At 51.7% G+C, this 14,689-nt stretch overlaps 1 protein-coding gene across 1 annotated transcript; it reads right to left on the bottom strand.

The window, feature by feature from the left end:
• Nucleotides 1–1,355: 1,355 nt before the first annotated feature.
• On the bottom strand, nt 1,356–12,215 carry DND1 (DND microRNA-mediated repression inhibitor 1). The gene is made up of 5 exons (XM_024193946.1): nt 12,192–12,215; nt 9,577–9,694; nt 3,143–3,604; nt 2,126–2,545; nt 1,356–1,372 (listed from the first exon to the last, which is right to left on the bottom strand). The coding sequence occupies exons 1-5, from the start codon at nt 12,213–12,215 to the stop codon at nt 1,356–1,358; spliced, it is 1,041 nt and encodes a 346-aa protein (XP_024049714.1).
• Between the last annotated feature and the right edge of the window lie 2,474 nt (nt 12,216–14,689).

The raw sequence follows: 14,689 nt of genomic DNA, 5'->3' as shown, positions 1-14,689 counted from the left end.
CCCACCAGCCCTTCTGCTCCAGCAGGATGGCGACTCAGCATTCCAGCAGTGGAGAAGGACCCCTCTCCCTGAGCCCAAGCCAACACTGGTGACAGAGGTAGGATCCATTCCACATATGGGGGGCCCAAAAGGCTGTTGGCACCATACTCCAGAGAAGACAGGACACAGCAGTTGCCTTTCAGGCTACTTTAATAGAACCTCCCAACCCTTCAGTCAGAGTCTGAATGACCATTCATACACAGCGGCATGGACTATCAATGCCACTGGGGACCAGAGAACCCCAAATGCCATTTCCTTACAGTCCCTTGCTCATAAATACCTTGGTGCCTCAGAGAGGTGGTCACCATTTCCTCATTAAAAACAGCTCCCATCAGCATGGCGGCCATGACCCTCCCCTACTTAGGCACTAGCAGGATTCAGGAAAGGCCTCCGCTCACAACTCAGCCCAGGAGGGATGCTTCCAATGGAGAACATTGGATTCTTCCAAACAGCGCCTAGGCCAGTGGAACAGGCAGCACTGCAGGGGGTATTTCCCACCCAGCACTAGTCCCATGCTCTTCCTTGCTTCACAGGACAGTTGTCTGACCTCACTGGCCAAGGCCACAATAAGAAACTCAACCAAGCTTTTAAAACAAAGTAAACAACCTTTAACAGAATAAGTCAAACAAAAAGGCAAGAGAACAAGATTTAGGCCCAGGAATTTAAACAGAGCAGCCCTTCCCCCAGATGGGGGTGGGGGAAGCAGAGGTTTGCTCAGTGCACCTGCAGGGCTTGCTAACAATATAGCTCTGTGCTGTACATGCCAGGGACAGTCATTAATTGCCCAGTCTAATAACAGGGAGTTCCCCAAACCCTCTCCAAAGAGCACTGTACATCCCCCTCTCTACCACGCTGGCAGGTGTATTTCAATACAAATAAAACCCAAATAGAACAAAAGAAAAATCTTTGAGCCTGGTCAGACTCACCCAGTTGCCCAGCATGCATCCTCTATGACCCCAAGACCTATGCAGATGGGGTCCTTCATTGCCTGGACAGTTTAGCCTGTCCTTCTATGATGGTATGTGGGAATCCCCATGACATCCGCCTCCCCCCATCTCACTGGGTTAACCCACCTGGGCACACCAGAGCAGAGAACAAAAACATTTAAAAAACCTAAAACAAATCTGTGTCAAACTAACATCTGAGAGAAAACACAAAAACAGACAAACAGGGACCAGAAGCAGCCTCCGCTCAGTGCCCACGTCCTGTAAAACCAGCTTACAAAACATCAGCCCCATCCCTCCTCCCCGCAGGAACGCAAAGCCAATGCACCAAGCCCCAGAGAGGCAGCGCATGGCTCTGTGGAAACATCCAGCCTACACCACCGGGCACCCTGTTGGGGAAGGAAAAGAGAATTAGAGCCATATGCAACACAACAGAGAGCTGAACAGTCAGAGAGACAGCCCACTCCTCCCCTTCCCAAATAGACCATTTACCCAGCCTTTCCTGCAGCTCACAGCTCCTCCTTCAACTTCAGCTCTCATCAATACACACCAGCCACTGGAGTGCTAGCACAGGAAGCCCATAACCCAGAGTCACTCCACTGGGTAGCATTTCACCTACCCTCCAGCAGGAGGTGTTTCACATTCCTTTGATTCCTGCTCCCTTCCCCACCCCTGCAATCCCAAAGGCAACAGGAGATACTAGCATCCCCTAACCTGGAGAGCAGGAAATCCCTCAAGCAAGGAGATGTTCCCAAGATTAAAATTATTTCAAGGTTTAATTTCATCTTCCTCCTCGCTGGCTTATTTCACTTTCGTTCGGAATTTCCCTCTCAGCCAGACTCTGGGCCGTTCATGCCTGGTCTCTAACTCTACCAGAAGTGTCTCACGCATAAGGACAAAGCTGCAATGGCTGGGTTGGGCATGCAGAAGAGGACCATCTATCAACCCCTGGCATTCCACTGGAAAGAATGTGCAAATGTTTCTATGGTTCTTTCCTAAACCTACATAAAAGGGTCAAGATACCAGGCTGAATTTGGTCCAACAGCATCCCCATAACTGAGACAGTGGGTTTTTAATGCCCTAGCTGTTGAGGCTGAGGGGAACAAAGCCCAAGACGTCTGCAGAGCCATGCAAGGACTCACCCAAAGTTTTGAGCAGCTGCAGCGCTATGGCATTCTTGGCCTTGTCATGTCCACTCAAGCCAGACTTATCAGGTTTGATCCACATAAACCCACTGAAGGGGGATGGGTAACCTGGAATCACCACCTGATACCAGAACCGCAGCCAGCCGTCAGGGTTCGCTTGGACACATTTAGTCAGAAACACCGGGATTCCCAGCCGCTGCTTCTTGCACAGTGCGTTCAGGTAGTCTAACACGCAGAATGCCTGTGGCAAAGGGCACGTCACGGCACCATGAGGCGTCTGGCTCGGACTGCCACTCTTGCAGCCACCAGGCTGCAAGCTTTCTGGGAAGGTTCTCTCTGTGCTGGCACGGAGTTTCTGCTTCATGTCTACTTTCAGCCAATCCACTTCAATTTCCTCTCCATACAGGCCCAAGTTACCTATGCACAAGAGGAAGCAGGTCTCAGTTTCAGAGCATTGGTGCTCCTGGTGCTGAGAATGGGGATGGTAAATGCAAGATACAGGCAAGAAAGCAAGAGGGAGTAAAAATGCACACAGATTCCTCCACACACAAAGGTATTGGATACAAGACAGTGAGATCCTACTGATAATTCTCTGCAGTTCTGGGTTGGGTTTACACTGACAATGGCTACAGGTTACCAGATATAGGCCTAACCTAGAGAAAACTCCACCCCCAAACTCATCTAGCCTGAGGGACCAGCGACAGCTCTGCTGTCATTTTCAAGCTCTCCTTTCTGCCCTGGTGATTTATACCCCAGGATAGCTGGGGCAATCTACTGTCAAACAAAAGCAACATCCAAATGGACATGGAAAGGGACAAGACGGCAACCAGTGTTGCCATTTTAAGGCGATACCAGCCTGTCAGGACAAGAGATGTCAGTAGACCAAAAGATCCATGCACCCACTACTCCCAGACTAGTGCCCAGAGAAGCCACTGCCACTTGTGGGATCTGCAACGCCCCTGCCATTCTGACTCCTCTTGCCCTGGCCCGCTCCTCCCCACAGAGGTTGAGTACCTTCCACTAGAGTTTTCTTGGCCATGGCCGCAGCTCGGTGGGAGTTGTATTTCAGCACTGCGAGCTGTCCCCCCTTCCGGGAGGGGCTGGGATACAGGGAGATGTTCAGGACCCCCGTGGTCACCTCCTGCAACAGTGTCCGCAGCTGGCCCTGCTCCACTGAGGATGACAGGCCATCCACACACAGCTCACACTTCTCAGTGCTCCTGCAAACCATGATGGGGCAGCCCTTCTGCACCTCAAAGTTGTTCAGAGCAGCAATAGCTATTTGCGCACTGCGCCGATTGCTGTACTTGGCATAGGCAAAGCCACGGTTGAGCCCACTGAAGGTCATCATGAGGCGGAACTCGTACAGCTTGCCCACGCTTTGGAAGAGAGGAATTAGTTTGTTTTCATAGATGTCCTGAGGGAGTTTTCCAATGAATACCTCTGAGCCAGATGGAGGGGGCTCCCCAATCCAGCCTGCAGATACACAACAAAAGCCAAGCAGTAAGATTGTGAGAGACACCTAGTCTCCAACAACCGCGCTTCCCTGAAACTCAGTGCGACAAGAGGCTGTGCCCCCAGGGCACAAAGTGAACCAGGCCTCAGCTTATCCCTTATCTGCAGAAGGATCCTGGGTAGGCAATGGGCCTTGGACACCAGCTCTGCACACAGGACAGGCTGGAGCAGATCCAAAAGGGTAAAAAGCAAGGCCGTCCTGCTCAGTGGGAGAGGACAGGGGGAACCCTCTCATCCAGAGGCGATAAAAATGTTAAAAGGTTTTTTGACTTTGTTTTTTAAATTATTATAAATTTTACTTTTTATAAGTAAACCTGTTTATAATGAAATCTGAGTAAATAATTGCTTAAAACATTTAAATAAAAAATGTTAAATCCATGAGCTGCTATCAAAAACTTGGCATTAAAGGCTGCTTTTCTATAGGAGGAAAGATGTCTTCCCCTGATTCTAATTTTGCTTTAGAAATATGGCACAATAGGTCATGTACTGTATTAAATGTTTTATTTAAAAAATTATATGCTGTTGTGTTTAATTAAATTCCAGTTACCATCCTAATGGAGCTTGACAAATCATGAGCAAAAAGTTAATTATCTAGTAAGTAAGCCATATATCAGTTACCATTCACTAACATACTAAAAACATACAATTAAGACTCTGAAAATATAAAGCTCTAAAGTTGCTTAAATACATGTAGCAAAAAGATGTCAAGGCTCTACTTAGTCATAAAGCAACATGTTTTAATGGGTACACCAACCAATAAGACAGCACCTTTCTTTAGAAAAGAACTGAAGCACAAATGGAAAAGTTAATTAAAATCAGTATTTAAACAGAGGCTTTCACTTGGTGACTTGAGGATCAGTGATCTTCAAAGGCCTCGATTTAAAGCAATCCACCCTGCTCCCCTCACACAAGCCTCCAGCTGAGGCCCCCCAGCTCTGGGCCAGGGTTCAGAGATTAAGGGGGCATTGGGTTGGCTGTGTGGAGCAGGGTGACCACAGTGCCCCCCAACCACATCACCCTGGGCGGTTGCCCATATAACCCACCTGTAAGACCAGCCCTGCCCCCACAAAAAGTGACAACCCCCCTCATACCACGGCAACCTCACTTCTGTGCTACTGCTGGCTGTGGCGCTTCCTTCCGAGCTGGGTGCCTGCCCAGAAGCCACTGCTCTCTGGCCGCCCAGCTCTGAAGGCAGCACAGAAGTAAGGGTGGCAATACTGTGACCCCCCCCTCTACAATGGACAGATTTCACAGGGAAGACCAGATTTCATGGTCTATGATGCATATTTCACACTTGTGAATTTGGTAGGGCCCTAAGCAGGAGTCTTTTCGGTACCTCTGAGGGCTCAAGTGGTAGGTGTGAATGCTTAACACATACAGACTTTGCACAGAAGTCTAACACATCCTTGATCTTTAATAGAGAAAATTACTCCAGTTTATAGTGTAGACATGACCTAATAGAGGTTGACTTAGGGTGACTTACAACCACCATAGTAATTACTGTGGTGGTGCATGTCTACACTACTCTCCTTGGGTTGGTGGTGCACATCCTCACCAGAAGCGCTTCCACTGACCTAAAAGGGGCAGTGTGGGGAGCTGAGACCCTAGTCTCTCCATTTTGCTGGCAGCTCCCTGAAGGAGCCTGAGGTCCCCCTCTGCCCCAATTGCCTCCCCATTCCTTGCCAGGAGCAGGGGAAAACCACCTGGGGTTTCTCACATCCTGGCTCCAGAGCCATAAAATTGACAAGACAGCCAGACAGCCAACATTCCCGGCCGGGAGTAGGGTCCAGCTGCCCATCTCTCTGGGGAGTAAGAGGCAGTTGGGCTCTAGCTGCCCAGCTTTCTTGTCAATTGACAAGAGCCAACAGCTTATGTACGGAACGCAGTGTCTACACAGACACTGTCGCCCTAACTACACCAACATAAACCCTACACCTCTCGTGGCAGTGGAGGAATTATATTGGTGTAGTGGGGTACTCACATTGGTGGGACAAGGCTGCAGTGTAGACACTGACATAATTAGGTTGATGTAAGCTGCCTAATGTCGACCTAACTACATGCATCCGACGAAGTGGGTATTCACCCACGAAAGCTCATGCTCCAATACGTCTGTTAGTCTATAAGGACACAGGACTCTTTGCTGACCTAACAGTAGCATATACCATGCCTCAGATTACAGATCATTTAGAAAACCTCCTAACTGCAACACCCCTCACTAGCTCACCCTGCCCTTGGCAGACCAACTCTGTTCAGGTAGCTAAGCAGGGTCCCTGGCCTCATCAGACTTCTACACACTGGACTGCTTCTCCTGCATGGCGACTTCCAGCCCAGCTTGCCTTCTCGGTCCTTGGTTGATCCACACCCTCCCTCCCCTCCTGCCCAACATATCGCCTGTACATTTATGCCTGATATTTCCTAGTTTATACATCCCACCAACACCTCCTCTTTGTTCTGTGTTTGACAACTTTCAACTCCTGCCATTCCCCCATCCCTTCAGAGAGAGGTGGGCGTATCTTCTCATAGCTGGAGCACACCCAGGCCTGGTCTACATTACAAAGTTCAGTCAACATAAGCTGCCTTGCATCAACCTAGTTGTGCGTGTATGTGTAAACTGGTCTCCCACCAATGCAAGGTCTCCATTACACCAACATAGTAATATCAGCTCCCCGAGCAGCACTGAGCCATGGTTGACATACAGAGGGTGACAGTGCGAGTGTAGACCCTGCATTACCTATGTAGACCCTAACAGTCCTCCAGCAGCTGTCCCACAATGCCTGACACATTCAACTGTCATCTCCACTGCCCAGGACTCAGAGACCAGAAGCCACCCCCACCTTTGAAGTCCCACAAAATTTTTAAATGCCTTTTCCTGACTGTCCAGCTTGGCAAGCACACCTAGCAGATTGCTGTGTGCAGCTGCCCGGCTGGTCATACGCTCCAGCCACGCTCCAGCCTGGAGTGGACAGGAGATATCGGAACTCCTGTGCCTGTGGGGAGAAAAGGCTGTGCAGGCATAGCTCCAATCCAGCTGTAGAAACATGGACACCTATGAGCAGGTAGCACAGGACAATGAGAATGACAGGGATCAGCAGCAGTGCCATGTGAAAGCGAAGGAACTGAGTCAGGTATGTCAGAAGCCAGGGAGGCCAACGGTCAATCTGGTTTTATCTGTAGCCAGACAGGACTTGTACCTGCTCATACGGGGGGGGGGGGGGAGGGGTGGGTTGGGGATTGACATAAGCATCCTATGTGTCACCTCTGGGAGGAACCTTGCAGCCCCATGTCCCTGGGCCAGGACAGCCAATCCCACCAGCTCCTGGAGGGCTGGGCCCATTGCCTTGGGAAACTCACAGCACCACAGTCTTCCGAGAGCTCCTGTACCCTTGTGGACACCTCAGCAGGGGGAGGGTTGCAGGCAATGCCCCAAACTCAGGGTGAGCAGAGGAAGTGCCCAATATCTTCCCCAGCAAACCCCTGCACCCCCCCAATCCTGAGCCCAGTCCAGGGCCACCACACTCTCCCCACAAGAGTTACCTGCAGGTGGGGGGCACTGTCCTTTTCCCACTGCACCTCTCTCCACCCCTCCTCCCCCCAGGCATATTTCCTGCTCACTCAGCCTCTGTCCCCAGCAGCTGGACCCAGGCTGGGAAGAGAGGGGCTGAGACCGAGCCGCTTCTCCCACTGGCTGAGGGTGGCTGCTCAGGGTAGCTGCAGAGCAATGGCTGCCTGAGCAAGCGCCTGGCTGGGGAAGCAGTAGCAGCCCACCTCCTCCACTCCCACCTTGGCCCAGCTGCCAGGGACAGGGGCCAAGCTGGAAATAGGCTTGCAGGGGGGCACCTCTTACTCGCTTGCCCCCTGTCTCCAGCAGCCAGTCCTAGGCTGCTGCTGCCTCCACAGCTGGGCTTTCCCAGGCAGCAGCCACGCTGCACAGAGGCAGCCACCTTCACCCAGTGTGCAAAGTGGCTCCATCCTGCCCCCTCTGCTCCCTGCCTGGGCCCAGCTGCCAGGGAGAGGGGCTGAGTGAGCCAGAAACATGCCAAGGAGAGGCACAGCAGCAGGACAGACCCCTCTTGACCCACTGGCAGGACAAGAAGAGCAAGCGCAGCTCGGCGCCAGAGCCATCCTTACTCATACACAAACTACGTAGCCACGTAGGGCATCAGGAAATTTGGGGCACCACGTTGCCCTACGCAGCTGCATGCTGCTCCAGCAGCCAGCCCGATCCCCTGGCCAGGAAAGCTGCCCCCACTCCCACTCCACCCCTTCCCCACAGCCCCACCCCCAGCCCTGCACCCACTCCACCCCTTCCCAAGCTACATGCTGGGGGACTGCAGCAGGGGTCGGGCGTGCCCTGCACTCACTGGGCAGCAGGAAGTGGAGCAACCCAGCCTGCTCCCAGCCATGCCACCGGTGAGTGCTGGGGGGGTAGTTCCTCCCTGCCCTCCAAGTCTGGGAGCCCGGGGAGCGGGCTGAGGCCAGGTCACTCCACTTCCCGCCACGCTGTGAGTGCGGGGTCAGGTCCGCCCTGCAATCACTGGGCGGCAGGAAGTGGAACGATCCAGCCCCAACCCACTCTGCCGGTTCGTGCTGGGGGGGCGGTTTTCCCCCTGCACCCAAAGACCTTGGGCGCAGCCCCACCCCACCCCCCCACGGAGGCCTGGGGCCACCCCCTGTGGAGGGGTGGCATAGGGCACCACAATGTCTAGGAGTGGCCCTGCTCGGTGCTTGCAGAAATGGGGCATGTGACTCCGCATACCCACCATGTCACCTTTGTCTGTAGCTGTTATGGGCTTGAGGGGTTCCCCCTTCACACATGCAGAACACCTGAACCAGATAAGGTGGTGAAAGAGGACGACTTGAGATGACATGCTGAGCAAGATCCTGCAAGCAAGAGCTGTATCAGATTGTGAACAAAGGACCTGGAGGTTGAATACTGCAGACTGTATGGTGAAGGATAGAGTGGACAGGAGAAAGATCCAGGAGTCCCAGCAGGAAAAGACGACAGATTTATCAGGATATAATGGAGCTTCTCCAGCAGCAAAAATCCCTATAGACTCTTGTGGGCCTACATGTTCAAACACAGGCTTGCCCCCCTTTGCAGTCCATGGAGAGCTTCATCATAGCACCCCAATACACCCCTCAACACTTCTTGTGGCTCTACAAATATCAAAAATATTGTGTATCCTGTGCTTGCAACGCTCATGATAATAGTGCAGAGCTGCACAGACTCCATGCTTCTATCAGAGATGGCCAACAGTGACAAGCCCTGCCTGGGTTCATAGGACTTTCAAAACAGGAGCAAAAATTATGGGGTAGAGAGGTTATGAGATGCAGAAAGTTGCATGATAGGAACTTGACCCTGCAGTTCCACTCACCCATGTGCAACTTGTTTCTGCTCCTCCATGCACTGCCAAAACACAGCTGGATGGCAGTGAGTTGCACACCAGGATACTTACCCACTGCATATCGTTATAGGCACACCTAGTGAGCGTGCAGAACACCAATGCAAGGAGCCAAGCATACAAGTGCACAGGCGATATGCTAACTTCACCAGCTTTATGCCTATGTAATTTGCACTGGCAAGAGTTTGTACTGTGGATGTGTCCCAATGTGCTTCACCCTGGGTAAGTCGTTCGAATAACCCAACATTGTCCCTGGTCTGGCAGAGACATGACAATTCATTGCCAGCAGAGGTGGAATACACACACACTTACTTGTGATACTAGTTTTCATAGCAACAGCTTCACAATATCAATGAAAATTCTTACATTGTACAGATGCCCCCAAATTACCACACTTCCTCATCAGGAAACTTATCTAGGTTTTCCATTCATTGCTACCCGCTACGGAGCTGTGAATGGACTCAGCAGTTTGGAACCAGTAGAGTGACTGTATTTCTATGCCTAAAGCAACTGAAAAAGCTGTCTACATACCTGAGGGAGGGCCTCCATACTTCCTCTGACCATTGACCTGTACCAGTTGGATGCCAGTCTCCTTCACCCAGGCCAACAGGGCTGTTTTATTGTTCTGATTGACAGCATCACTCCACATCTGTCAAGGAACCAGACAGACACTTTGTCCAAGGTCCCAGTGGTTATTTCTGACCTCACATCTGAGGCCTTCAAAGGAAGCGAGTTAGCAGTGACCCATCCCACCAGTAGACGGACACCCATTTACAACCCTCCTCCAAAAACAACTATCAAGTGGTATGTAAAACTTTAGACTGTGCTTTCTTATTCTCCAGGGTCAGAGAACATGTGACAAGACTCCTTACATTACAGAGACCTCCAGTGGCTCTACTCAGTCAAGGTTCACCTACCTAGTCTGATTAAATGGAGCCATGGTAGATCCCATGTTGCAGGGAGCCTCATCAGCTCACTCCCACCCACTCCATGGTGATGAGGACCTATGAAGCTCCCAGGTTGCAGAAGGTTTTCAAGAGAAACGCCTCAGTATTAGAGAAAAACTAAAGAGTAATACATAAAAAGGTGTAGCAAGCAGTCAGACAGCCACCAACTCAACAGACTGATGCTAAGATTGGCGTCCTATTCCAGATGTATGTCCTGAGAGAATACCATACTGCTGTGAGACTCACTCGCTCCAATTAGAAGCTGCATTTTATAAGACTTAAATTGCAACTCAGCTGGAGAGAACAGACTGGAGAAGTATTGGTAAAGTGGCAGCTCCCATACCCCACCCAAACAGACATCAGCATCTTTCCTGGGTATGGAGATACCATAAAACAAGGAGTTCTTAAAACCTTTCCTACATGGGACCATTGCATCAGTTTCACTCAAGTTTTTTTTTTTTTTTAAACCCACTTTAATTAAACTGGTGCAAACCCTGGTGTAGAGGCTCTTATTCTGGTTTCAAAACAAGTATGTTTTGATTTAGCTTAAGGTGATTAGAAGTCAGTTTAAATTGCATTAAAATAAGTGCATCCACACAGGGGTCTGCACTAGTCTAACTAGATTGGGTTAACAGTCACCCTTTACATTAATACAGGGCAGCTTTCCAATGTAAGCAAGCATTTTAGAGACTGCTCTCAAGCCTCAACTTTAGTTTCTACAGCTAGTACATATTTAGTTGTACTGTTTTTCTAAAGCAGGAAAAATCCTTCCAGAAGGTAGAGATTAGACAGCAGGAAAGCGATTGGCCCTAAACTCTCTAGTTCTCTAAACCAGCAACAATGCTCCCTGCCTACAGAATCCAACATACCAGGGCACCTCACAGGGGCTTAACACAGCCATGAAAAGGCAGAGATGGCCATAATGCATGTTAAGATTTTAAGTCACCTTCCCCCTCCCCTTTTAAAGATGGGCTTCCTCCCCAGTTTGGGTTGTCATTATGGGGCTCTAAAAGAGTGTCTTATGAAGATGTTTTTTTCCCATTAATCTGGGAATGCAGCACCCTGCCACCAAAGCTAAGCAACTTGCATCTCTTGAGGAGAAACATGGTCTGGCTGCAACAGCCAGCTGAACGGAGTGGTAGCTGAGCAGTCGGGGAAATGGGTGTCAGTCAGAACAGGCAGTGGGTGTGCCAGAACTATCAACGTACAACAGATCGTGCCGGGGCAGCCTTAACAGACTGACATTTATACGTAATGAAAACCAAAATTTGTAGCTAAATTCTGGGGAGAGTTAAATTAATTTATCTCTGATTGTTTGGAGGCTCCAAGCCTTTGAGGGATCAGTAGCACAGGCGCCGATTTCCAGACCCCACCCTTCCCCCAAGGCCCCACCCCACCTCTTCCTGGAGTTCCATCTACTCCCCTGCTCCTCCGCAGGGGACGGGCATCACCGGACACGGCCTCGCTGGTCTCCCACATCGGGGCGCACACAACCTCCGGGCTCCTCCATGCTGACAAGGGCGCCACCCCAGCCTCTTGGGACCCACGGGGGGGGGGGGGGGGGGAAAGAAGAGGGCCCAGAGGGGATCCAAGTTCATTAACGCTCCCGGACCCTGGGGCAGACACCTCTCCGCAAAGCGCCTGTTTAGGGGAGTCTCCAGGGAGGGAGTTCGGCCCCTTGGCCAGACCCGCAGCAAAACTGGCTGCAAGACTCCGCCGGCCCCCTGAACCTGGCACTCGCCATCCCCAGGGCCAGTTTGCGGAGCCAAGAGGGACAGCACCGGGGAGCACTCGAGCGACTACCCCAAAGCAGCGATGGCAACAACCCCGCACACCCCTCCAAGCCGGCGCCCCCCGCGCCAGGAGGGTCCCGGCAGCCCCGCCCTGCCCTCTACTAGAGGAGCCGCTCACAGCGAAGCTCGCTCCGCGGCCGGCCGACGGGACGGGCCCCCCTGGGGCCGGGGAAGTGCTGAGCCCCGCTCCAAGAGCCCTGTGCCGGAGGAAGGCGCCGCAACAGCCAAAGGAGCTGCGCTGCCCGAGGACGCTGGAGGTTCCCCCTGCCCTCGGGTGGGAAGCAAGAGGCGCCCAGAGCTGCCCAGGGTTCCCAGGACAACGTGCTCGGCACCAGAGCCCAGGCCCCTTCACTCGCGCCACCATGCAACCAGACAGGCCCCTGCAGGGGGAGCCCGGGGCGCTCACCTGCGCCTCCAGCGCGCCCTCCATGCTACACCAGCCAAACCCCTCGCAGCAGCGGCTGCGCCCGCCGCCCCTTTATACCCTCCCCAGGCCTGGAAGCTTCCAGTGGCCCCGATCGAGGCTCGCTCATTGGGCGCTGGCTGGGTTCACCCCGCCCCCGGGCTGCAGGGTGGGGCTGGCCTCGGCCTCGGCCCTGGGCGACGACGGCGCGCCTCGCTCCGGCACCCAGGGCGAAGCGGCTGAGGCGAAGTCGCCGTCTCTGGGCATCGCTACAAAGTTACAGCCCTAGGGGGCCTGCGGAGAGGGGCGCTGCTCCCAGCGGCTTCCGCGCCAGGTCTGCCGGCAAGGCAAGGGGTCAGGGGCCACGCGGGCAGTTTCCCCACGGAAGGGGTGGGACGGGAGCCCCAGCTGATCCCCCCCACATGCAGCAGCTAGGCCGATAGCACCTGTCACTTCTTCCTGTTCCAGAGCACTGAAGGATGGTTATGTACAGAACCACCCTCCCTCCCCATTAGCTTCCTTACTGTGCCGACACTCACACTAATGAGAAAGACCACGAGAAATAATGGCTGCAGAACCCCCCAACTACTAGCCCAATGCCCTGGCAGCCACAGGCCCAGCTACTGCCGAACCTTGAGGGCTTGATGCTGGCACGATGCAGAATAACATAAGGGAACTGAATAGGAATGGAGACTGCTCAAGAACCAGCGCTGTCTTAACGATAATGAAATGTCCTTACATTTGCTAGCAGGGTCAGAGAAAGGCAACATGTTCTGGGGCGGTTTGTGCACTGCCCTGTGTGAACACGGCTAGCAAAGTGTCATGCTCCCCCCCTCTCTCTAGCCCACTCCTTTCAGATGCCCTTGCTGTAGGAGTCAACAATTTTTTTTTGCAGAAACTTACAACTACCTACTCGCAACCAGCTTCTCCAGAAAAGAAAGCAGACACCAGAGCCAGTCAAACCCACCCAGTTCTGATTTTTCAGGGAAAGTGGCTCATGGAGAAGACAGTTTCTTCATTTCTTTTCTCACAGAATTAATATAGCCTCTTCCAGCCCTACCCAACCCAGCACAGCATAGCTTTGGTTTGTTCGGAAGTTTTAAAGGAAAACTGCAGTGATCAGTTGTAGCACCTTGAAGTTAAGTATTATTAAATCAGAGGTGCCCTTTTAAGTCAGTGCAAGTTTTGTGACAAAGAAAAATGTCAGGGTTGGATCCTGTTCTATTTGCTTAGGAACCTTATTCCTTAGCCCACCCTCTCTGTAACACTACCAGTTATCTCAGTGAAAGTTCCCATATACTGATACTTTAATAAGAATTCAGGTTTTCCTGACATAACTTTAATAATTCAGCACGCATTTAAATGCATGAGAAAGTAGCAACTCTACAATTTTTTTCGTCGTCGTTGGAAAGTAGTTGCCAGTTCCTACATTTAAAAAATGTGCTAAATGTAACCACTCTTACCTTTAAAGAAAAATAGGAGCTGCTTTCTCATTAATTTAAGCAAAATCTGGGCTTTTGAGTTTTACTTTTAAGTATACAATCATGACAGTCTGCTGAAGATGCAACATTTGTTTTAAAGTGATTTAGGTTACATTTCAATGCATGCAACTTTCTAATCAGTCTGGGGTATTTCCAAAAAGCCCAGATCATTAGGTATCCAACTTCCACTAAATTTTGATGGGATTTGGACAAATTTGAAAATTCCAGCCTTGGACAAAAACATGTAATTAGCATTAGGATTTGAAACAGAAGAAGGGGAGTGGTTAAGACTCAACATTGTAGCTGTTTTACAGAATAATCTTGAGAGAGAGGATTTGGACAAAGATTAGGTGAATGGTCTCAGAAGTAAACAATTTCACGTTCTACAAGCCTGAAGGGATGCACGGGGCGTAAATGTCTAAGGGCACGTCTTCACTACCCGCCGGATCGGCAGGTAGCAATTGATCTATTGGGGATCGACTTATTGCGTCTAGTGAAGACACGATAAAATCGATCCCCAATGGCTCTGCCGTCGACTCCGGAACTCCACCGCGGCAAGAGGCGGAAGCGGAGTCGACGGCGGTGCGGCAGCGGTCGACTCGCCGCCATCCTCACAGCCAGGTAAGTCAACCTAAAATATGCAACTTCAGCGACGCTATTCACGTAGCTGAAGTTGCGTATCTTAGGTCGACCTCCCCCTCTCCCCGTAGTGTAGACCTAGCCTCAGGTTTAGACAGGCTATAGCAGGGGTGGTCTAATTTTTTGGCCCGAGGGCCACATCTGGAAACAGAAATTGTATGGCAGGCTATGAATGCTCACAAAATTGGGGTTGGGGTGTGGGAGGGGGTGAGGGCTCTGGTTGGGGGTGCGGGCTCTGGGGTCGGGCCAGAAATAAGTTCCGGATGTGGGAGGGGGCTCTGGGCTGGGGTGAGGGAGTGAGGTGTGGGGAGGGGGGTGCAGGCTCCAGTTGGGGGTGCAGGCTTGGGTGGGGCTGGGGATGAGAGGCTTGGGGTTCAGGAG

The sequence above is a fragment of the Terrapene carolina genome, unplaced genomic scaffold (genome assembly GCF_002925995.2).
Source record: "Terrapene carolina triunguis isolate 2854851 unplaced genomic scaffold, T_m_triunguis-2.0 Scaffold838, whole genome shotgun sequence".
In the NCBI taxonomy this organism is placed as follows: domain Eukaryota; kingdom Metazoa; phylum Chordata; order Testudines; family Emydidae; genus Terrapene; species Terrapene triunguis.
The sequence above is the reverse complement of the archived record's forward strand: the minus strand, read 5'-3'. Positions and strand labels throughout refer to the sequence as shown.